Source organism: Caretta caretta, chromosome 27 (genome assembly GCF_965140235.1).
Source record: "Caretta caretta isolate rCarCar2 chromosome 27, rCarCar1.hap1, whole genome shotgun sequence".
NCBI classification, from domain to species: Eukaryota; Metazoa; Chordata; order Testudines; family Cheloniidae; genus Caretta; species Caretta caretta.
In genome coordinates this window covers 3,636,712-3,660,074 of record NC_134232.1, presented here as the reverse complement: position 1 = coordinate 3,660,074, position 23,363 = coordinate 3,636,712, and the positions used below count along the sequence as shown (strand labels likewise).

Here is a 23,363-nt window from a genome sequence, read left to right as displayed (position 1 = left end):
TCCATGCCATGTGCTGTGCAGCTTGTGTTTGGGACAAAGGAATGGCAAAGGCAAAAGGACCATAAAGGGCAGCTGCATTGTCTCCATTTTGTCTCCTTTTTTGCTTCTTACCTCTGGAGTCACTTTTCCACAAACGAAGCTCTGAACAAAAGACTGAACGACCCATCCAAGCTGTGGATCAGTTCCAGAGGGACTTTCAAGCCAGCAAACTCACCAATACTGCTCAGAACCTGATATATGGACTTTGAAGTCTCTGAGTGTGATTGCTTTACCATTTAACAACTCCCCTCTTCTTCTTTCCTTTTTCCTTATAAGAAACCTTTCATTTCAGACACTAAAGGATTGGCTGCCAGCGTGGTATTTGGGTAAGATCCAAACTAACATTGACTTGGTGACGTGGCTCACGCTTTGGGGTCAGAAGAACATTTTGTATAGTGAGTAGAGGTTTTAAATGACTTCTCACTGTACTGGACCTTGGCGCTGATTGGAAGCCAGAGAACTGGAATGCAGTAAAGGGGGCTGTGTGATTTCTTTTTTAGCTTCTTGACAACCAGTGTGGGGAATCAGGAGCAGTTTGCGACTGGTTGGTGAGTCCAACTTCAGTGTGACCCACCAGTTTTCAGAGAATCTGCTCTTCTGTTTGCAGCCTGCCCTGACCTTGGCATTTCCAGTGAGGGCTACCCCAGGCACAGTGGGTCACGAGCTGATGCTATACAGGGGGCTGACAAATGCCCCGAAGTGGGGATGGCCACGCAGGCTGGAGTCAGGGGAGGGTGCAGCCTCTCCTCCCCACGGACTGAGCCAGCAGAGGTGGGGGTGCAAGAAAGAACATTCAGGCAGGTATCCCATTCCCCAGCCCCCCCAGGCCAGCCAGCCCCCACTTTGGGGCCAGATTGGAACCAGAGCCCCTAGTGGGGAAAGGGGAAAAGTCTCGTCCTGATCTAGGCCAGCCCTTGTAATTCAAAGGAACCGTTCCATTCCCCACTGCTCTGCTGTGGGGTCACAGCACTGACTCCACAGCTCATGCTCACACACACGTGCTCACACACACACACACACGCTTTAGTCTCCCAGGATGGGGCTCACCAGGAAGATGAAATCCAGGCTCCTGGACACGTTCCTCAGGGCCTCTCTAGCAATGATGTAATCCACCTGGAGCTGCTGGGCCTGGTCGCAGGGCAGCACCCCACCCAGCGAGCGGATCTTCAGGAAACTCTGGCTCTTGGAGTAGAAGGGCTCCAGGTAACGATGGGTATCCGGGTAAATGGGAGAGACTGTGTCATCCTCAGCGCTGTCGTTCACCTGCTTGAAGTGCCCCTGGGGGACAGAGAGAGAGATGGGGATCGCCGGGGTGCTGAGTACCCAGCACAGGACAGGAATGCAGCCGGGACAGGCCAGGCTCTGATGCTGCTGACTGAGCTCACCCCCATGGCCTCTCACCCTGCGTCCGTAAGAGTGACCTGGAAAACCCCAGTGGTTCGAATGGGGCAGCCCAACAGTGGCAATGGGGCAGCTCCTGAGCTGAGCTGCCCGAAGGGGGCGACCTTCCTAACTAAACCCCACCCCAAATATGAATGAGAAGACAAGTGGTGGCACTAAGATGCCGTTTGTGTCACCCCATTGATGACTCTGCTGGTGGATTCTGCGCCTTCCTCCACCCACCGTCTGGCCTGGCTATTCAGCCTGCAGGCTCTTCGGGCAGGGCCGTTTGCTACGCTGAGTGTGTGCAGCGGCCAGCACCATGGGGCCCAGATCCTGGCTGCTCCTTAGGCACTACCCTAATAAACATCACAGACACATTAACAGAGGCTGGAGTGCAGGGGCCACACTGGGGCTCGGAGGCCCGTCCCTTACCTTCAGAGTGACGCTCCCGGTCCAGCCAGAGGTGTCCAGCTTGAAGGAGGCTCTGCCAGACTCGTCCGTCAGGAAGGTCTGGGCCTTATTCTTATCTCCATAGCTAACAAAGAGCTGCAGCTTCTCATTCTTCAGCGCAGAGCCATCTGCTGCCTTCAGAAGCATCTGAGCCAGGAGAGAAAGGGGGAGATGCACCATTCAAGGGAGCAAACTCCTGGGAGAGTGTTGCCACAGTGTTTTCCCCAGGAATTGAAATTGGGAGGGGTGTTCGAATTTACTGGGCAGGGGGGGAGTGTCAGGGCCAATGAGGGGTGAGACCGTGAGGATGAAGGTGGGCTGTATGGCACCATAGTAAAAACGGGAAAATGTTTCATGACCATTTTATTAGATTAAATTAAAGTTGGCCACTCAAGCCTTCTATGAAGCTCTACATCTACATCCTTCTTGGTTTCTTGTTATAATTTTGCACAACTCTGTTAACGAACTTCTTGAATGCAATGCGTTCCTCTTTGGTGGTTTCTCGTGTGGCTGGTACTTCCATTCCTTCAACTGATATGCTCATTAGATCATTCACATGATCAGGCACAAGGTGACTTCTTTCAAAACACAAAATTCTATTCAACAAGGCAAAAGAACGCTCAACTGTAGCTGTTGTGACTGGGAGTAGCAAGAGATGAATTTCTACTTCTTTCATCCCAGGAAACATAGCACAAAGATAGGGTCGAGCCACTAGTTATGATAAAAAGGAAGTTGAAGTCAAATCTTCATTCATTCGTCATACGATATTCCACTGTGTGTTCAAATTCTCTATTCTGTCCTGAGCGCATGGCAGCCCCATTGCCGGCAGTGCCTCACTCCACTCAACTGTCGGTGTTTTATAGGACAGGGATCTGTAAAAGCTACATAGGGGTTGAGTAGAATCTAGAAGTCGCTGTTGTAGATTTTTAAGAATCAAGTCTATGTACTTTTTTGATTGTCTTAACAAACACTTCTTGTCCTCTTAACTTAAGGATTCAATATAAATGCCTTCATTAGTCAACTTCTGGACTGACGTCTTTGCTTCTTCCAGTACGTTTTCAATGGATAGCTCTCTGATTGATCCAAATGTAGCTTCTATTGCTGGACAAAGATCTACTACTGTTGTAGCAGATGCCTGGATGGCATTGTTCAAAGACCCAAGTAGTTTCAACAGTAGACTTACAAGAGAGAGAATCGCAATAGACTTCTATGAACGTAGTAGCAAAAGTAATCCACCAGCGTCATTGATGGATCCACCCCATCTTGGTAGATACTTTCCAAAGACAGTACTAACGGCTGGAGTAGTTTTAAGACAACAGCCAAGGATCGCTCATGAGAAAGCCAGTGAGTTTTCCTAAGTTGGACTAATTTGAACTTCAGTCCCAGTGTATCTTCTATATTTTCCAAGATATTCAGTCTTTTTGGACTCTTGCTGAAAAAAGAATATTATGAAGACATTAAATTTTTAGCTTTTTAAATGTCTTTTGAAGAGTCTTCAGCTCGTACTAGCGCTATTTGGAGTAGATGGCCTCTGCAGTGTGTTTAGGAGAGATTAAGGTTACACTTTTCTCTAAGCAAAGCTTGTACTCCCCCATGTCTTCCAGAGAAGTTTGCAGCTCCATCAAATGCACAAGCAGCCATCTCTTTGGGGTCCAATTGACAAGCATTTAACTCTTCTAAGTTGTGGGTTGTCACACATGCAGCCGATGTGTCTTCTATAACTTGAACATCTAGAAATGCATCTACTGGCCTACCACTGACATCAAGATAACGTACACAATGACTTAATACTTGATGACCATTTGCATCGGTGCATTCGTCAGCCATGTATGCAAATTTTTTGAATGTGATGAGAGAGTTCTTCACTTTTTCAACTGTTGAGTCTTTCACTGTTGCACCGCATGCTTCTAGCCAGTCAGTTGAGTTTCTTGCAGAAAGATAGTGAGCATTTGCTGGTCTTGTTCGGAACCAGTGTTCAACTTCAGGATGAACAAGTAACAATGCACTTAACATTGGCCTCCAGTTTGTAGTGTGTGGTATCTCTTGCTTAAATAGAAAGTAGGATGCCGCGGCCATGTGTGTTCGCTTGAACTGTGTTGTATCTCCAGCATTCTTAACAGCCTCATTAAGTACTTCTAAAATTGGCTTTGAAAGGGGGCTTATAAGGCTTTCTGCATGTTGATGCACTCCAGAGACCTGGTGTTTTGCAACCTTTTCGTGTCGTTTGTCAGCATTGGCTTTGCTGATCGGTCTGACAAGCCCAGCTCCTCCACTTTTACCAACTGTAGCATTGGGAAGCTTTCCTTCTTCGTAAGCTTCTTTGCAAGAGGTGCACCAGTAGCCATCTTTTGTAACTTCAATAAATGGGAACAATTTGACTGACAAACATCGGGAACTGCCTTTAGGTTTTGGAGACACTGTTTCTTCAGTACGTAGCTGTATTTGTGCTTCGGGCTGGTCGGATGTAGATACACCACTTGAACCTTCAGATGACATGTTGATATATTCTTGGTTCTTGATGTGTTCTTCACCTTTTTTTTTGAGGCCTTTGAGTGGAAAAATTGTTGCATTATTTTTTGCCTTTTCATTTTCACTTTGACCTGCAACATATAAAAGAGATATGAATAAATTAAATGTTTTGTTAGGATAATGCAAATTTCACATAAGGATAATGCAAAATACACCAAAACACGTAACAGTTCTAGATTTCTAAAGCAAATATAATTTCTTTTAAAAAAATATTTAATTTAAATTGACTTTTGAAAAGTAAACCATCATGGGATAAGAGGGAAGTCCTCTCATGGTTCAGCAACTGGTTAAAAGATGGGAAACAAAGGGTAGGAATAAATTATCCATTTTCAGAATGGAGAGAGATAAATAGTGGTATCCCTGAGGGGTCGGTACGGGGACCATTACGGTTCAACATATTCATAAATGATCTGGAAAAATGGGTAAACAGTGAGGTGGCAAAATTTGCAGATGATACAAAACTATTCAAGATCGTTAAGTCCAAAGCAGACTGCGAAGAGCTACAAAAGGATCTCAAAAAACTGGGTGACTGGGCAACAAAATGGCAGATGAAATTCACTGTTGATAACTTCAAAGTAATGCACATTGGAAAACACAATCCCAGTTGTACATATAAAATGATGGGGTCTAAATTAGCTGTTAACACTCAAGAAAGAGATGTTGGAGTCATTGTGGATAGTTCTCTGAAAACATCCACTCAATGTGCAGCGGCAGTCAACACAGCAAACAGAATGTTGGGAATCATTAAGAAAGGGATAGATAATAAGACAGAAAATATCATATTGCCTCTATATAAATCCATGGTACGCGCACACCTTGAATACTGTGTGCAGATCTGGTCACCCCATCCCAAAAAGGATATATTGGAATTGGAAAAGGTACAGAGATGGGCAACTAAAATGATTAGGGGATGAAACAGGAGGAGAGATTAAAATGACTAGGAATTTTCAGCTTAGAAAAGAGACGACTAAGGGGGGATATGATAGAGGTCTAGAAAATCTTGACTGGTGTGAAGAAAGTGAATAAGGAAATGTTATTTAATCCTTCACATAACACAAGAACTAGCAGTCACCCAATTGCATTAATAGGCAGCAGGTTTAAAAAAAAACAAAAGGAAGTACTTCTTCACACAAGATAAAGTCAACCCATGAAACTCTTTGCCAGAGGATGCTGTGAAGACCAAAACTATAAGAGGATTAAAAAAAGAACTAGATAAATTCTGGAGAATAGGTCCATCAGTGGCTATTAGCCAGAATGGGGAGGGATGCAACACCATGCTCTGAGTGTCCCTAGCATCTTTGCCAGAAGCTGAGAGTGGGCAACAGGGAATGGATCACTTGATGATTACCTGTTCTGTTCATTCCCTCTGGGGCACCTGGCCTTGACCACTGTCGGAAGACAGGATACTGGCCTATATGGACCATTGGTCTGACCCAGTATGGCCGTTCTTATGTAAAAATTAATTATAATAATAAAAATGCTTAGTACAGAAACTCCCCAACATAATGGCCTCTCAAGATAGCAACAATGTGAGAAAACAATAATGCGTTTTAAAAATCTTGGTCTACTAGGAAACAGATTTATGTAAGTTTCCATTCCCTGTCACAAATCTGGCATTCTGGAGCAAAGTCACTAAAATATAGCCCAACAAACAAATGTTTATTTAACGTGCCCCTCACTTTCCCCTCCACCGCACCCCACTCACCAGTGCTGTCCTTGGTCAGTGGAGACTCAGAGTTCAGAGGTGCTTTCACGTGAGTTCACCTCCCAGGTGGGGGGCAAGAAGGCACCTTGCTTGTTCCTCCAGCTGCTCACTATTCGCTCTGGCCACTGTTGTTCATCGCGCCACCGTTCACTCCACCGCTCTGTTGCCAATGGCCCTGCGCCGTCACCTTCTGCTGCCACCTGCCTCTGTGACCTCTGCGAGTCGGTCTCTTGAGGTTCCACCGGCTCTCAGTGATTTCAGCCGAGCTCTCAGAGGGGGAACCTCGCTGCGAGTGCAGGCTGGGCCGTCTCTTCCACAGAAACACTGTCCCCACCGCAGGTCTGAGCACGTAGACCTGATTCTCAGTGATTTCAGCTGTAGTGATCACTTAACAGAACAAAAGACTCTCTATGGAGCCTAATCAGCTCTGTCTTTAAACAGTGGAGAGGGGCAGGTCAACTAGTACTTGTGACTCAGGCAGACCATCAAGCAAAACACCTGTCCCCACCCCCTCTCTCGATGCCCTCAGTCAGCAGAGGCTCAGGACAGTTCTACTGCCCTTTACTCCGACAATAAGAACAACAACATTTCATCCCCCCCCCTCCCATTCAAGTGATTTGTAACCCAAGCCCAGCCAAAATCTATCACTTGGGCAACACCGCTCTGTTTGCTGGATACCTAGGTAGATTAGGTGTGAATGTAAATACAATCTGGTCCTGAAGCCTTTTCCCCTCCCAGCCCCCAGCTCATCACTAGCTGTCAAGGAAAGCTCATTTAGACTTTGCTTACAAATCATAATTTGAAATTATTAGGTTGGCCAACATCGCCGAAATGAATGCACTGACATTGTCATAAAAAAACAACAGCTGGACAAGGAAGCTAGTCTATGTTTATACTTTTCAAATCCATTATAGTTTTTCAGATGCACGTATTTTATCATGCACTGTATATGCTTTTAAAGTGTGTATTAATGTTTCAATTGCAATTCAAATTTCCAAACAATCACTAAATTGGCAACACTGCATGTAACTAGTTCACAAAACTGGGGCGGGGGGGCGTTGGGGAAATTCAGGGGGGGTGTAGGGAAGTCCCTGGTGTTGCCCACTAGGGGCTAAAGAGCTGGATGGCGGCAGAAAGGGACAATCCAACACTGAGACGCACTGGGAAAGCCCAGGGCTGGGATGGGGTGTTGGGGGTGAGGACTGAGGGGCATTAGCAGATCTGGGAAGAAGTTGGAGCAGGACTGGAATAGCTGGGGGTGCTGGGGTGAGCACTGAGGGGTAACAGGTTGTCTGACCCCTTGACTGAGCCCTCCCTTGGGATGTGGGATTCTGCAGTCCAGCTGCCCCCAGGCCTGAAACCAGGGCCTCAGATCATAGAATCATAGAATATCAGGGTTGGAAGGGACCTCAGGAGGTCATCTAGTCCAACCCCCTGCTCAAAGCAGGACCAATCCCCAATTAAATCATCCCAGCCAGGACTTTGTCAAGCCTGACCTTACATCTCTCAGCCCCCTTGCTTTGTTTACACACATTGCCTCTGAGTCCCATCTGGGCTATGGCCATGCTGGGCTTTAAGATTAACCCCTTACAGACAATGTGGTAGGCAAGCAAGGAACTCGGGGTTAACAAAGGAATTTATGAACCACAGTCACTGAGATAGCTCAAGAGTTACAGATCTTTGCCAAAGAACAAACGTCCTGATGAGCACCCTTGTCTAGTCTGATTTCATCCTGCCTCTGACTCTGGGATTTGTCAACAGTTGAGGCTGGGCAGAATCCCTCCTGCCTTGTCGGTCTCCAGCCAGTCCTTCTGCCATGTGGTGATGGTCAGCACAGCTGAACAGAGCAGCGCCCCTTCTTAAGTATAGCCTCTCTGGACCTTTCTGCTGTGTGCTCAGCTGGAAAACTCCTTCCCCCTCCCCCAGACGTGCTCACCCCACCTGCAGGCCCTTGTGTAGAAATAACATTGTTTTCTGGGGCTGGGCCGGTAGTTGAGAGACAATCAATACTGATGGCAGTAGATTGCCATCTTGAGATCTTCTCCATGATAGTCCTTCAACAAAGTGTCACACACCTTTTCTAGGCTGGGCACCTGTCGGGAATGCAATATGATAATCTGCCTTGGGTAAATTTAGGCATGTGCACAACACATCATACAGTGTGAAGGTACTTACCCGTTAGTAACTAGAGTTTTTCAAGATGTGGTGTCTATATGTGCTCCACTTCTGGTGTGCATATGCCCTATGCACTGGAGATCTGAATGCATTAGCCACCAGTGTCCACTGGTTGTGCCTGCACCCTGCATGCCTCCCTTGGGAGCTGAGATCTAAGACATAACTAGTAAGCTGTGGTGCACTAGTCCTTTGGGAGCAGCAGGCCTGGTAATTCTGTGAGTGCCCAGTGGAGAAAGGGCCGGACACTATAGGGGATGCTCAGAGGACTGGGGGCTATTACTCCCAGACCCTTTCCAGCAGCACTATCACCTGGCCAGGTGTTCACCATTTTGTAGTTGTTCATTTGACTTCTCCTTCCTAAGTGACATCTTTATCATATGGATCCACGGGAAGGAGGCCCTTGAAGAATTCCACCTGGATTTCAACAATTTCCATCCCACCATCAACATCAGACTGGACCAGTCCACACAAGGGATCCACTTCCTGGACACTACAGTGCAAATAAGCAATGGTAACATAAACACCACCCTATACCGGAAACCTACTGATCGCTATACTTGCCTCCAGCTTCCATCCAGGACACATCATACGATCCATTGTCTACAGCCAAGCCCTAAGATACAACCGCATTTGCTGCAACCCCTCAGACAGAGACAAACACCTACAAGATCTCTATCAAGCATTCTTAAAACTACAATACCCACCTGGGGAAGTGAGGAAACAGATTGACAGAGCGAGACAGGTATCCAGAAGTCACGTACTACAGGACAGGCCCAACAAGGAAAATAACAGAACACCCCTGGCCATCACATACAGCCCCCAGCTAAAACCTCTCCAGCACATCATCAACGATCTACAACCTATTCTGGAAAACGATCCCTCACTCTCACAGACCTTGGGAGGCAGGCCAGTCCTCACTTACAGACAGCCCCATAACCTGAAGCAAACTTTCACCAGCAACTACACCCCACACCACAGAAACACTAACCCAGGAACCAATCCCTGTAACAAACCCCCTTGCCTTCTCTGTCCCTATATCTACTCTAGCGATACCATCACAGGACCCAACCACACAAGCCACATCATCAAGGACTCATTCACCTGCACATCTACTAATGTTATATATGCCATCACATGCCAGCAATGCCCCTCTGCCATGTACATTGGTCAAACCAGACAGTCTCTACGTAAAAGAATAAATGGACACAAAACAAAAGCCAGTAGGAGAACACTTCAATCTCCGTGGACATTCTATAACAGGTTTAAAAGTAGACATACTTCAACAAAAAACTTCAAAAACAGACTTCAAAGAGAAACTGCAGAACTACAATTCATTTGCAAATTTAACACCATTAATTTGGGCTTGAATAGGGACTGGGAGTGGCTGGCTCACAACAAAAGCAACTTCCCCTCTCTTAGTATTGACATCTCCTCATCAATTATTGGGAGTGGACCACATCCACCCTGACTGAACTGGCCCTGTCAACACTGGTTCTCCACTTGTGAGGTAACTCCCTTCTCTTCATGTGTCTGTATAATAATGCCTGCATCCGTCATTTTCACTCCATGCATCTGAAGAAGTGGGGTTTTTACTCATGAAAGCTTATGCCCAAATAAATCTGTTAGTCTTTAAGGTGCCACCGGACTCCTTTTTGTTTTCCTAAGCATAGTACCTCACACTAGTCTTTAACTAATTTCATCTTGTTGATTTCAGACCAATTCACTAATTTGTCAGAGTCATTATGAATTCTAATCCTGTCCTCCAAAGTGCTCGCAACCCCTCCCTGCTTGGGGTCATCCACATATTTTATAAGCGCACTCTCTATTCCATTATCCAAGTCTTTAATGAAAATACTGAGTAGTACCGGACCCAGGACTGATCCCGTGGGACCACACTGGACACGTCTTCCCAGACTGGAGCAAACTATTGAGAACTACCCCTTGAGTATGGGGGTTTCAACCAGTTGTGCATCAACCTTGCAGTAATTTCATTTAGACCAGTGATTTTCAACCAGGGGGACAGGGGCTCCTGGGGGGCTGTGAGCAGGTTTCAGGGGGTCCAACAAACAGGGCCAGTGTTAGACATGCTGCGGCCCAGGGCAGAGGGCTGAAACCCCACCGCGTGGGGCAATTGTCCTGCTTCCTATCCCTTCACACCGGCCCTGACTTTTATATGCAGAAAACCAGTTGTTGTGGCAGAGGGGGGCTGTGGAGTTTTTACAACATGTTTAGGGGGAGGCTCAGAAAGAAAAAGGTTGCGAACCCCAATGTAGACCACATTTCCCTACTTTGCTTACGAGGATGTCAAAAGCCTTACTACAAACAGGATATATCGCGTCTACTGCTTCCCCCCAGCCACTAGGCCAGCTAGACGTGGCTTTTCTGACTGGGGCCTTTAAAATCTCCCCTATTGCTCCCCAGGGAGCCAAAAAGGGGCGTCTGGGAGTTCAGAAATGGTCCAATCACCTGGTGCTGTGCCTGTCAGTGCGGGACGCGAAACGAGATTCAGCACTGCCAGCAGCAGCGCTGAAGGACCCGTGCGATGGATGCTGAGTGCAGGAAATGGGACGTCCGGGCCACAGGTGCGGGTAGCAGAGGTGCTGAGGAGAGTGGCACCTGGCGCAACGAAGGCGAGAGCTCTGGTGGCGATGGGTCGGTGCGGAAAACAGTGGTGCCGACTGCACCCACAGCAGCAATGACTGTGCCGGAAGCAGTGGTGCTGAGCGGCCACCCCCAAGAGAAATCATCTCTGGGCTTCAAGGGATGAGACAGCAGTGGAACCAAGGACTCAGGACTCCTTCTCTTTGGGCGCCAGAGGGACCAGGGATTGGTCTCGAGCTGCCCTTCTTAAGTGACAAAGAAAGAGGTGACTTAGCAGGCACCTGGGGAGGAGAGCTACTCCCATGCTCCTTGGCAGGATGGTGTCCATCACACTTGAGGTCGCTAACCGGGGCAGGCACAGCCTTAGAGGTGGAAGAGATGGCTGCTAGGGTACTTTTTACTCAAGGATGAATTGGTCCAAGGAGAATCCTGCATCTCTTTAGGGACTGAGCCTGGCCTCCTAGACTTCTGCATGAGAAATACTTTCAGTCTAGTCTCCCTGGATTTCACAGCCCATTTTGGGAGGGCTCTGAAGTCCCTGCACTGCTCTCTAATGTGTGTCTGTGTATCCAAACAATACAGACACACATTACAGTGTCCCTCGTTCCAGGCATGGCAGACCCACATGAGGAACGTAATTTAAATCCTGGGGACTAAACCCCCCTGTACTTGAAGAAGACAGCAATTGCTCACCTCACAGCCCTACCCCCCGGTACCAGGATTCATAGACTCCAAGGCCAGAAGGGACCATTGTGATCATCCAGTCTGACCTCCTGCATAGCACAGGCCAGAGAACTGCCCCAAAATAATTCCCAGAGCCGATCTGTTAGAACAACATCCCGTCTTCATTTACTAATGGTCAGGGATGGAGAATCCATCAAGAACCACAGTAAATTGTTGGTTAATTACCCTCACTATAAAAAATTTACACCATATTTCCAGTTTGAATTTGTCAAGCTTCAACTTCCAGCCACTGGATTGTGTTCGACCTTTCTCTGCTAGATTGGATATATGTTCCCCGATATTTACAAATTGCAGTCAAGTCACCCTTTAACCTTCTCTCTCTTAAGCTAAATATATTGAGCTCTTTGTCTCTCACTGTAAGGCATCTTGTCTAATCCTTTAACCATTCCTGGGGCTCTTCTCCGAACCCTTTTCAATTTATCAATATCCTTGTTGAATTGTGGGCACCGGAACTGGACACAATGTTCCAGGATCAGTTGCACCCCTGCCAAATACAGAGTATCCTACTCGAGAGTCCCCCGTTTATCCATCCCAGAATCGCATTAGCTCTTTTGGCCACAGCGTTGCACTGGGAGCTCATGGTCAGCTGATTATCCACCACGACCCCCACATCTTTTTCAGAGTCCCTGCTTCCCAGGCTAGACTCCCCCGCCCTGTAAGTATGGCCGACATTCTTTGCTCCGAGGAGAGGGCATCTAAGACTCAAATCCTCCCTAAAACTGGAGAGTTCAGCTAAACTAACTAAGCCACTATCTCCAGTAAAAATTATTAACTATCAAAAATTGCTATTTACAAAACGTAAAGAGAAAAACTTCAGTGGAGCAGGAGACCGGACACTGCTGCTGGCTCTGTCTCACAGCCAGAGGCCCTGAGAAGGAACTGAGGGTTGACTGGTTGCTTAACCCCCATTGTGCCCTCGGTAAGAGGGGGCTTGAGGACATGGAGAGCACAGCTAAAGCATTCTGATCTCCAGTGCATGGGGAGCATGTGCACCAGAAGTGCAGTACATCTGGCAAACAGTCAGTGTAAATGGAGGTTACAGTTTGGTTCAGACATATTCCACTCTGTCACACTGGTACTCCTGTTACCTTGCCAGTGTAGGGGATTCCAGCCTTGTAGGTAGCGTCAGCGTCCTCAAAGGTCACCGTAGCGATTTCAGACACGATATCGCAGTGCTTGGTCGCGTTGAGCTCCACCCCTAGCAGGAGAGGGAGGGACGATAGGACGAAGGTGCCGGGAGCAACACCAGAATTCAGGCTACGTCCCAGATTAATCTCCATAACAATACGTGCAGCCGTTCTACCCCCTCTCGCTATCGACTGGAGGGTGTGATCTTGATGGAGAATTTGGGAAGTTTGGCGGGGGTCAGAGAAGGATTTTTCTGGGGAATCTGGAAACTAGAAAATTTAGATCCACCTTCCCATGGGGCTTAATCCCAAACCAGCCACTTGACATTTGCCAGCAGGCTCTCCTGCGCTGCGGCCCTTTCCCCAGCAGAGAGCTCTTAACTGAACGGCCCCAGAGCTGACCCCGCACACAGGCCTCTCGGCACAGTGCCTGCCCCCAGAAAGGGCCGTCTTCAGAAGTGCCCAGTGACCCGTTGCCATTCTGGAGCCGCTCTCCTCCAGCCACTTCGCCATCGCTGATGTCAGCACCCAAGGGTAACGCTATAGCCACCCCACAGTTACAGTTTTCAGCCAAATGGGTGTCAACCGCTCTGGAAATCAGGATTCTTCTGGGTTAAATATGGAGTTATCTGGGGTCATTAATAAGCAATTAGCACTTGCAGTTTTGAACGCTAAGCGCGAATGTCACTGAGGCCGTGACTCAGGACCCAGCGACACAGGCTGGGCCTTCACTCCACTCTGCCAGCTCAGTCCAAAGCCAGAGGCCTCTCGCGGGAGGCTGTTTAGTCTTTGCATGAATGTACCCAGGTTTAAACTCCTCATGAGGGATCAATCCAGAGATGGGCTGAACCAGAACCCCAGATCCAACCCGCAAACGCTACCTCCTGGGCCCATCTCTAAAGCAGCTGGGGTACAAACGACATTACCACATATGCAAGTGAGACCCCTCTGTCTCTGGGTGTTTACTGCTGGGGGCTGCCTGGGGGCGTGCATGTGTGCTTGATTTCAGTCCCACCTGTCCCCTCCTCCATGAGAGAGGCCTTGGCCTGGAGGCTCCTCTTGTAGCCAGAGTGGGTCAGGTTGAAGGGAGCCGTCCCCACCTCTCTGGAAAAGCAGCCGTTGCTCTCAGTCTGGAGGGAGAGAATCACGGCCCATTAGCAGCAGCTCTGCAGCAGGCCCTGCAGGTGTCAGCTCAGCAGGTCTCTAATCGGGCTTGGCCTGGTGAGCGCTTGGATGGGAGACACTCAAAGAAAACCTGGGTGCTGAAGTCAGCAGCAGGGGGCGCTCACACCTTGGAGTCGGCCCTGACACCGGTATCCCAGCGCGGCGCTAGGGGGCGCTGTGCAGCTGGAGCTGCTGTGGATGGATGAGATGTAAAACAGAGGCCCTGGTCACTTGTGACCATCCCCTGGTGCTTGTCCCCCATCGTCGTGTTAACGCTGGATAATTCCAATTGGTCCCCCAACCCCACAGGACTGAGAGCATTCGGGGAGATCTGTGTCTTTACAGTGCCCCCGCCTAACGAGAGCTGCTGATGAGGAAGGGAGGTCCCGTAACCTGGGACACTGGCCTAGGTCTGGAGAGACCGGGGGGCAAGTCCCTGCTCTGCCACAGACTGCCTGCAAGTCCCTCTGAGTACGGCTCCAGCAGAAACATCCTGCGGCACCAAGTCTCAGAGCCCAGCTGCGGGGCTAAAACCAGCAGGTCGACGTTTGGGTCCAGGCTCTAGCCCCGGGAGGGGGGAGGGTCTCGGAGCCCAGGCTGCAGCCGAGCATCTACACTGTTACTTTAGCCCTGCGGCACAAGCCCCAGGCAGCAGAGCTGTGCTCAGAGACACTGCCGCAGGGTTTTTCCTGCGCAGACGGACGCCGAGCATCTCCGTGCCTCAGTTCCCCATCTGTACAATGGGGACAGGAGCCTGCCCTGCCTCCCGGGGCTAGGAGGGTCAGTGAGGCACTGAGATATTATGGTGAAGGGGATGGGGGCGGGGGGGCGCATAAGTCTGGGCCATAAGTCTGTCTGCTGCACAGCGGCCGTCCCCACCCCCCGACCTGCCAGACAGGGACCCTGACGGATCCAGGGCCTGATTCGCCTGCACTGACATCAGCTTTACAATGTCACCAACATCATCAAGGCAGATCACAGCGCCCCCTCTGGCCAGTGTAAGAAAAACATGGAGAGGAGTCTCCTCCAGCAGCATGCCATGTACCTCCCCTCCCCCCATCCGGAGTCGCACTCACCTGGCCAGTGAGCTTCATGCACTCAGTTAGCCCCAGATAGAAACGGTACCACGGATATGATGGTTGTTTCTCCCAACACAGGCTGGCCTGGACCCTCCCCAGGACGGGCTTCCCGTAGCTGTATCTGTTTAGCAGAGGGGAAGGAGAGGGTAAGTGGGAGGGGAGGAGGCCAATGCCCCTGCCATGGGGGGCTCCCTGCTGGGGTGGGGCTGGTCATGTGGGTGGGAGGGAAAGCCCCAAGGTGCCCTGCCTGGCCATGAGCATGGGGCAGAGCGGGGCGCAGGCAGGGAAGGGGCAGGTCTGATCCTGGCCTGGGGGCGGTGGGGACAGAGTCAGGCCCAGGGCGGGACCAGCCCCCCCTTTATCGGCCCGGCAGCGCTGCTTTCAGACTCACCGGCCACACACTCGCAGCAGGATCGTCTCATCCAGCACCGTCACCACGGGGGGCAGCTCGAGGATCACTTCGAACTTGGGCAGCACTGAGGGGCAAAGAGGGACGGGGTGAAACTGACCCGCAGCCCCGGCCTTGGAGCTTCTACCCGGGTCTTGCAGCCCCCAACCAACCTGCTGACAGGGCTGGGAAGGGGAAGGGCCCGGAAATGGAGCAGGGCTGGGAAGAGGCTTCAGCAGGAGCCTCAGCCGGCAGGACTCTTTTCAACCCCTCTTGACAATAAAGCTGAAAAACAGCCTCTGTTGCCCCGGCCTGGTTCCCAAAGGGCAGGGGCAGTGCCAGGAATGACATGGGCTTGGCAGCTGGCGTTTGGGCCAGAGACCACGGGGGGCTGAGAGCGAGGACGCGCCAGGGTCCGTGCGGGGCTGAGAGCGGGGACGCGCCAGGGTCCACGTGGGGCTGAGAGCGGGGACGCGCCAGGGTCCACGTGGGGCTGAGACCATGGGGGCCCAGTGGACGGGGGTGTTTCTTCTGGCTGATGAGGTCCCGGCTGTTCCCCTCCAGGAGCTGGTGTTCGGCTGGGACCTCGCCCCCTGCCAGGCACCACCAGGCAGCCTGGATAGACAGGGCCAAATTCACACCGGGGCTCAGCCCAGAGGAGCCGGGGGGCTGCTCCATGGCACTTTGTCCCTCAGGGTCTGGGCCGTCCTGGGGCACTGATAGGAGCTGGCTGGGCGGCTCCAAGGCCCAGAAGCCCCAGGAGGGGAGCGTGTATCGGGGCTGGGTGAATGTGCAGCGCTGGCATGGGCCAGTGAAGGAGGGAGTGTGTTTGTGGGGTGCCGCATTTTTCCCTCCTCCTCAGGGGATGGGGGATTGGCCAGTAGGGGAAGGAGGGAAGTATTGTGGAGGATCAGGGGCAGGGTATCTAAGGTGAGGGTGGAGTAGGAGGCAGTTGGGGGGCTCAGGAAGGGTGTGTGGGAGAGTGGGGGTGGGAGGCAGTTGGGGGGGTCAGGGGCAGGTGTCTGGGGCGAGGGTGGGGGTGGGTGGCAGCTATTTCAAGGGAGACATCAGAGCTCTTCTCTCCCCCTCCCCCGCAGGAGCCAGAGGAGATTTTGGCGGGGGCGGGGATGAAGAGGGGGCCGCAGACATTTCCCTCCCTCTCCCAGCAACACCCACTCTGCGTAGGGTGTGTATGTGTGAAGAGCCCCTTATGGCATTGGGGGGCACAGGGTTGATGTGGGTGGGTGCTGGGCTGGGGCTGGGTATAGGTGGGGCTGGGGGCACAGGGCAAATGTGGGTGGGTGCTCGGCTGGGGCTGGGCAGAGGTGGGGTTGGGGGCACAGGGCAGATGTAGATGGGTGCTGAGGTGGGGCTGGGGGGATAGAGTTAGATGCTGCGGGGTTGATGAGAAGCTGGAAGCTCCATCCCATCCGGCAGCCAGGGAGCTCCAGCAGCAGGAGCCAGGATCAGATCCCTCGATAACATTGGTGACACGGTAACTGCCCCCATCCACCTCCCACAGACACTGCAGGGAGGTGGGGGCCGGGGGGAGTTGCAGAAATCCAAAGTCAGACCAAAAACAGGAAACAGTCATGGTTCTGACTGATGATGTTGGCGTGTCTGGGGCTGGCCATACTGAAATCCCCAGCTCTGTATCTCCCCAGCGGCGCTGACCTGAGGCCTCCCCAGAGGCCCTAGAGCAGAGTGGGGTGGGGCAGGGCCTGGGCAGGGCAGGGAGGCTGAATTCCCCTTGCTCAGTGTCCTGTTGCGAGAGGATTGGGCAAGGCGTGGCTGAGGCCCAGGAGAGCTTGGAGCTGCCTGGGCCAGTCCCAGGGCTCTGAGCTCCCAGGGACCCTCTGATAGGGACCCACGGATACCTCGCCCCAGGGAGACTCATGAATCCCCCTCCACCCCCACATGCCAGACCCGCGGCCTTGGTCGCTGCTCTGGGCTCCACTGCTCACCGTATTCCTCCACGCTGAACGAGTGCCTCGTCCCCTGCGCCTGGATGGCATACGTCCCCAGGGCCGGCTCTGCAGACAGCGGGAGGGACAGATCCACGATGCCCTGCTGCGGAGTTACATCTCGCCACTGGGCGATGCGGTTCCCGCTGGGATCCTGGCACACGGACATGCCCTGCTCAGCAGCTGCCCCCACACACGGCTCATCCCCGGCAGCCCCCGAGTGCCTCGTGCTGCCGACAGGGCTGGATCGATGGCTGGGGGCTCAAATCCTACTCCTTAGCCTGGAGCAGACACCTCCGGGCAGCCGCTGGGCAAGGGGGCCCTGCCAGCGTCCCTCAGCCCTGACCCGAGGGCACCACCTGTGGGTCTCAAGGAATGCCCCATCTCCAGCCTGGATGAAGCCCAGGGAACACGCCGTAGGGACCATTTCCATCTCTGTGCTAGGCCTCTGTGGGTATGTTCCCTGTCCCCCACCCCCCACAAGCCTCCACCCCTCCCCGCTGCCCCTGCAGCTCCCAGAGACCCTCCTTCTCCCCTGCCCTTCCCCCATTCAGTCTCCCACGGGACCTCCCCACTGAGTTCCCCACTGGCCTGATCAAGTCACCACCTGACCCGGAGTTCGGGGGCTGGGAACATTCGGGGTGAGCGGCTCAGGCAGGGATCCCAGCCAGGCCCAAACCCACCTGCCTCCCGGACAGGCAGCCCCAGAGGCTGCAATGGTGGGGTGGGGAGGACGTAACGCGATGGCACAAATGTCCCCTCCCTGCCCCCCATGTGGTCCAGCCCAGAAACACCCTGTGCTCTGGGACGCTTTGCACCCCCACAGCGGGGCAGAGGGGTCTAGAGCTGGATTGCTGGACACTGTGGTCACAGCCCAGACTCCTCTGGGATCCCCATGACTGAACACCCCTGGGTGCCCTCAGATGAGCCAGACAGGAAGAGGAGGAGGCTGGAGAGGCACAGACTGACCTGCAGAGTCACCAGGGGCAGCTGCAAAGCAAACAGACAGGAGATGGCTGGTTAGAGGGACAGGAAACACCCCCCCTGCCCAGGGCTCTGCCTGTGACCTCCCCAGGGCCGGGGTGTCTCTGAGGCCAGGGGGGATCATGCAGACAGCAGCGGGGTGACCGAGAGAGCAGGGACCGGAAGGGGAGCCCACAGCCCTGCCCACACTGGGACCATGAGGCTGGCGCCTCGCACCTCCCCTCCCTGCAGTGGCGGATGCAGGGCAATGGGTGGCTGGTCTGTGCGTGGAGGAGCAGGGCGAGAGGCTGGGGTCTCTGCCAAGGGGCAGTCGAAGGGCCGGGGGTCTGTGTTGCAGCCAGTGGCTGGGCGAGATGGCTGGGAGGGGAGCTGTCAATCTGCATTTCCACACTGGGCCTGATTCTGCCACCTCACTCAGAGTGCCCAGCGCGGTTAGGCTGAAAGGTGCTAATGACTGTCATCCTGGGGGTGGGGGCCTGGCATCCACAGCCAATCACAGACTTCACTAAAGCCAGGGGGTGGCCAGTGCCCTCATTCAGGCTCCATGCCATGTGCAATCACCCCTCTCTGCGTAGTAAAGAGACTGCAAACAACAGAGGCGACTGCCCAAGGCACTAGGCCCCAAGGGGCGGGTCCACACTGCTGTTTTCAGCCGGCCAGCACAAGCCCTGCTATTGCAAGTCTGTTAACCTGCCCTGGGAGACTCGCCCCCAGCAGCAATGAAGACCGGGGTGGCGGCTGAGGCGTTCCCAGGATACCGGAGATCCCGGTGTTTCCAGGAATGGCGAGGGCCCTCCCCGCTGGCGTGACCTCCCACACTCGGTGGGTGTGAGTTCACGCCAGCAGGGGCGGAGCAGTGCGCTCTTCCAAAGGGCGCCCGCCATCCAATACCAGACATAACCATGTACTGGACGGGGCAAACCACCCCGGAAGAGGACTGTCTGATTTCAAACTGGATGAATGGCCTGCCTGGTGTAAACATACCTAAGATGTTCAGTGCACCAGGGCCCTGTTACCCTGCCCCCCGGCCCCTGCCCCCCGCTCTCACCTTCCTGGGACTGGGAATGAAGTCTTTGTCCAAACTGACGATTCGAAACTTCACTGGAAAGGAGCAGAGGCAGAGGTGGGATCAGCCCCGGCTTGGTTTGTCTGAGTGAATTCCCAGCTGGGGAAGGTGCCAGCCGGACGCCCGGGCACTGACGGCCTCTGTGAACCCGCAGAATGGGCACAGCCCGGGCAGTGCAGCGCCAGCTTCCCCACGCTGCCCTCTGCCAATGACCACGGCCCTGCCCTGCGCGGCTGGAGGCTGCCGGGGGCCGATCGGTGCCCCTGCCGCGTCTGTGCCATCACCAAGGACGGGCTGAGACCCCCACTTGGTTCCATACAGGCCCCCAAACAGGCCTCAGGCTTTGGGCCTCTCGCCCCCTGGGACCGGGTGCAGACAGGCCTAGAAGTGAGAGACCCGTGTCCCTCGCGAGGCCCCCAGCCCGACCCCAGGGCCCAGGAGTCCGTCCCAAGGGGCTGGGGCCCCAGGACTCTCCCTCCAGCAGCTCCTGCCCTCTCACCTGTCTGTCCCGGCTTGTAGACGGCCTTGTCCGTCTGCACCAAGGCCCCGGGCTCCAGTGCCTGCAGCAGCACTTTCTTCCGCTCAGAGAAGTGCAGGGCGTCTCCCCGGATCGAGACGTGCAGCTCCACCGCGTCCTGCCGCCCCCCGGATGGGGCTGGCACCTGCACACGGGGAACCCCAGCAAGGCCACAGCGGCTGGTAACGGGCCGGTCGTGGTGCAGACCCGCTATCGCGTGGGCAGGGGGGCAGTGGTGTTTGGGAGTCCCTGTTCCAGCCCCCCAAAACACAGGAACCCCCTCCCCAGCCTGGGGCCCTGAACGGGAGGGAGCATGAACCTGGGCGCTCGATGGAGTTGGAAGCCAGGGCGCGCTCTGTCCCCCCCACCCCATCCCCGCTCCCTCCTGCCTGTCGCTGCTGAGGGATGGTCTCGAGTTCTGCGGCTACAGCTGCCCAGTGAGTGACCAGCTCCGTGCCCAGGGCCAGTCCCCGAGCCCTGCTGTGCCCGGGCCCTGAGGCTGGGCGGGGGCTGCAGACCCGGGGCTGACGGGCTCCGTGCCCATGGCCAGTGCCCGGGGCCGTGCCCATGGCTGCGGGCGGGGGCTCACCTGGAAGCGCACGTTCTCGTGCAGACGGGGCTCCTGGACCTCTCTCTCCAGCAGGGGGATAGCGCTGGGCCCATCCCCCCTCTCCAGCCGGACGCTCACCCGGACGGTCTCGTTGAGGTCGCTGAGATGAACGGACACCGTCCCCGTGTGCGGGTGGTAGAGCACGGCTGGGCTCACCACCACATAGCGCCTGGGGAGGGGAAAGCACCATGGGCAGTGCGGGAGGGGACAGCCCAGAGCCTCCCCCAGGGCCGGGGGTGACTCCCGATTCCCGAGTGTCCCTCCTGCTGGGGACAGGCCTGGGTCGACGGGGCTGGAGGCTGGTTCGTTTCTCTAACCACAGGGCAGGGGCAGGGCAAGGCCCCCCGCTGCATCCCCTGCCCCAGCCTGCCTCCCGCGGAGCTGGAGGGGCCTCAGGGGCACAGAGAGGGGCTCAGTTCCCGTCCATCCCCGTCCTCTCGGCTGCTCGGTCTCCCCAGAAGGGGGCGGCTAGTGGTGCTGAGAGTGAGCAGAGACCCCTGTGCACGGCCGGGGCTGGCCGGAGTGGGGCGGGGGGCAGGGGGGGACTGATTACTCTGGGGCTGGACTGAGCACCTGAGCCCTTTGCAGCCAGTAACCGGCTTAGACACAACGCCACCCCAGACCACTCTGCACTCCGGGGCCTCCGCCCGCTCTCACAGGGACCCTTTGGCGTTTGCACTTTCGGGGCACTCCCAGGTTCTGGCTGAGACGTTCGTTTAACACACTGCGTTCGTCAGTAATTACTGTTCTATTTCACTGAGGCCTAGAGACCCATCCCAGCCTGGCCCCCTGCACTGGGGCTGGACAGACCCGCAGGCAGAGACAGGCTGTGGCCTGAGGAGGTGACAGGCTGACAGAGCAGGCAGCCACAGAGGATTATCACCTCATGGTACAGAGCCTAGCTGAGGCTCAGAGGGTTGGGGTCTGGCTGGGGGCGCACAGGGCGTCTGTAGCAGAGCCGGGCACTGAACCCAGCTCTCCTGCACCCCAAGACTCTGTCTTAACCAGAGCCAACCTCCCCCGGCGCTGGGAGGCGCAGGACCAGGGGTCCCAGGAGGGACCCAGCATCGGGGTCTGAATTCCCAGGGAAGAACAAAACTGTCCCATCAGTTTCGGATCGAACAGCCCCCTCATCAGTGCCCTTGGCTGCTTCTAATCTACCCCGCACCACCCACCACGCAGACAGACAGGGCTTACGGCTCTGCAGACGTCCCAGCTGTGAGGTGCAGAAGGAGCAGCAGGCAGGCCGGGGTTACTGGGGCCCCCATTCCTGGGGTGCAGGCAGACGGGCAGGCGCAAGGGGACACACACGTCACCCGCCTCTGGGTCCTTCTTCCTCCCTCTCTCCCCGGCTCTGTGCTGGAGACCAGCCTGCTCTGCTCCGATATAGACTCTGGAGCCAGAATTTCACTTTGATCCAGGGTAAACAAGGGTCGTGTCAGGTCTCGGGCTGGGGGACGCAGCCAGGACACTATTTACTCACCACCGCCAGCTGCCGGATTTGAGGCTCTGACAGGTTGTTGCAACTTGAGTTAGAGGATCATAGAATCATAGAATATCAGGGTTGGAAGGGACCTCAGGAGATCATCTAGTCCAACCCCCTGCTCAAAGCAGGACCAATCCCCAATTTTTTTTTTTTTTTTGCCCTAGATCCCTAAATGGCCCCCCTCAAGGATTGAACTCACAACCCTGGGTTTAGTAGGCCCATGCTCAAACCACTGAGCTATCCCTCCCCCCAAGGTTCAGGTGGGCCAGGAGGCCCCTTGCATTGGTTACAGGGCAGGGGATAGGACCCCTCTGGGGGTTGATGGTGGTGCAGTAGCCAGGATGCTGGGAAAGCCCTGGCAGGAGCAGGTGGGAGGAGCGACTCCACTACTGCAAAGCAAATGAAAGGAACATTGGGGTTGCTGAGCATGTCTCGTGAAAACCCCATTCACGATTGCTTCTAATGTTCCCAAACTGGGACTGTTGGGGATGAACTTTCCATGCTCAGTCTCTGCCTTGGGTTGAATGTTTTTGTAAACTTTCAGCAAAAACGAGTTGAGGCATTTCTGAGAACACGGTCAGCATTAACGCAGGTAGCTTTTTCCAGGGCGATCCACTTTCCTAACCATTTCTTTGAGGAGTTCTAGCACCTCCATGCTTTGGAGCCTGAGATTGAAATTTGGCAGCGGGATTGTGCTAGGGGAAGAGAAGTTTTTTTCTGTTGCCATGAAAATCCACGTCAATGTAGCTAGTTTATAAAGTACAGAACATTGCCATTTGCACCTGGTCAATAGAGTGTCTCAGACTTGTTTCCGAGTCACTGACAACTTGGAAGAAAATGATCTTGAATGGTTATGGATCACTGTCCTAACCGATACAGCACAAGATAGCTGGTATCCTGGGGCAGATCACCAAATCACAGTAAGGAACAGGATGAGCAGCTCCTTATGCAGCTATTTATAGAGTGTAGGAAAAAAAGCTTTGTGATTCTGGGGGATTTCAATGTGAGTGACATGCTGGAGGTCTGATGCTACTAGTACTAAAACATCCCTGGAATTTCTCATAGATAACATTTTCCTCACCCAAAAGTGTTGCATCCACCATGGGAGTGTTCTTTATGAGCCCTCACCTTGAGAGGTAAGAAGAACTGATCACAGAACTAAAAATGAACGGTAGCCTAGGTACAGGTGATCATTACTCAATCACATTAATAATGTGCCAAGAGAATAACGTCCAGACCAGTAATATTTCTACTTGGTGCTTTGAAAGGGCCTGTTTCACAAAACTGAAAACAATTATGAGCCGAGCCAGCTGGGAGGAAGAATTAAATCAGAAAAATATGAATGATAATTG

General features: G+C 53.5%; 1 protein-coding gene across 1 annotated transcript in view; it reads right to left on the bottom strand.

The window, feature by feature from the left end:
• LOC125626877 (alpha-2-macroglobulin-like protein 1) overlaps positions 1-21,793 on the bottom strand; it is a 46,207-nt gene extending 24,414 nt beyond the window's left edge. Inside the window, exons 1-12 of the mRNA XM_048830403.2 lie at positions 21,723-21,793; positions 20,505-20,694; positions 19,898-20,060; positions 19,381-19,433; positions 18,318-18,338; positions 17,349-17,502; positions 15,388-15,472; positions 14,994-15,117; positions 13,769-13,883; positions 12,715-12,824; positions 1,855-2,019; positions 1,087-1,317 (exon numbers count right to left, since the gene is read on the bottom strand). Coding sequence (XP_048686360.2) covers positions 1,087-1,317; positions 1,855-2,019; positions 12,715-12,824; positions 13,769-13,883; positions 14,994-15,117; positions 15,388-15,472; positions 17,349-17,502; positions 18,318-18,338; positions 19,381-19,433; positions 19,898-20,060; positions 20,505-20,694; positions 21,723-21,793 — 1,482 coding nt within the window. The remainder of the gene's footprint in view (positions 1-1,086; positions 1,318-1,854; positions 2,020-12,714; positions 12,825-13,768; positions 13,884-14,993; positions 15,118-15,387; positions 15,473-17,348; positions 17,503-18,317; positions 18,339-19,380; positions 19,434-19,897; positions 20,061-20,504; positions 20,695-21,722) is intronic.
• Between the last annotated feature and the right edge of the window lie 1,570 nt (positions 21,794-23,363).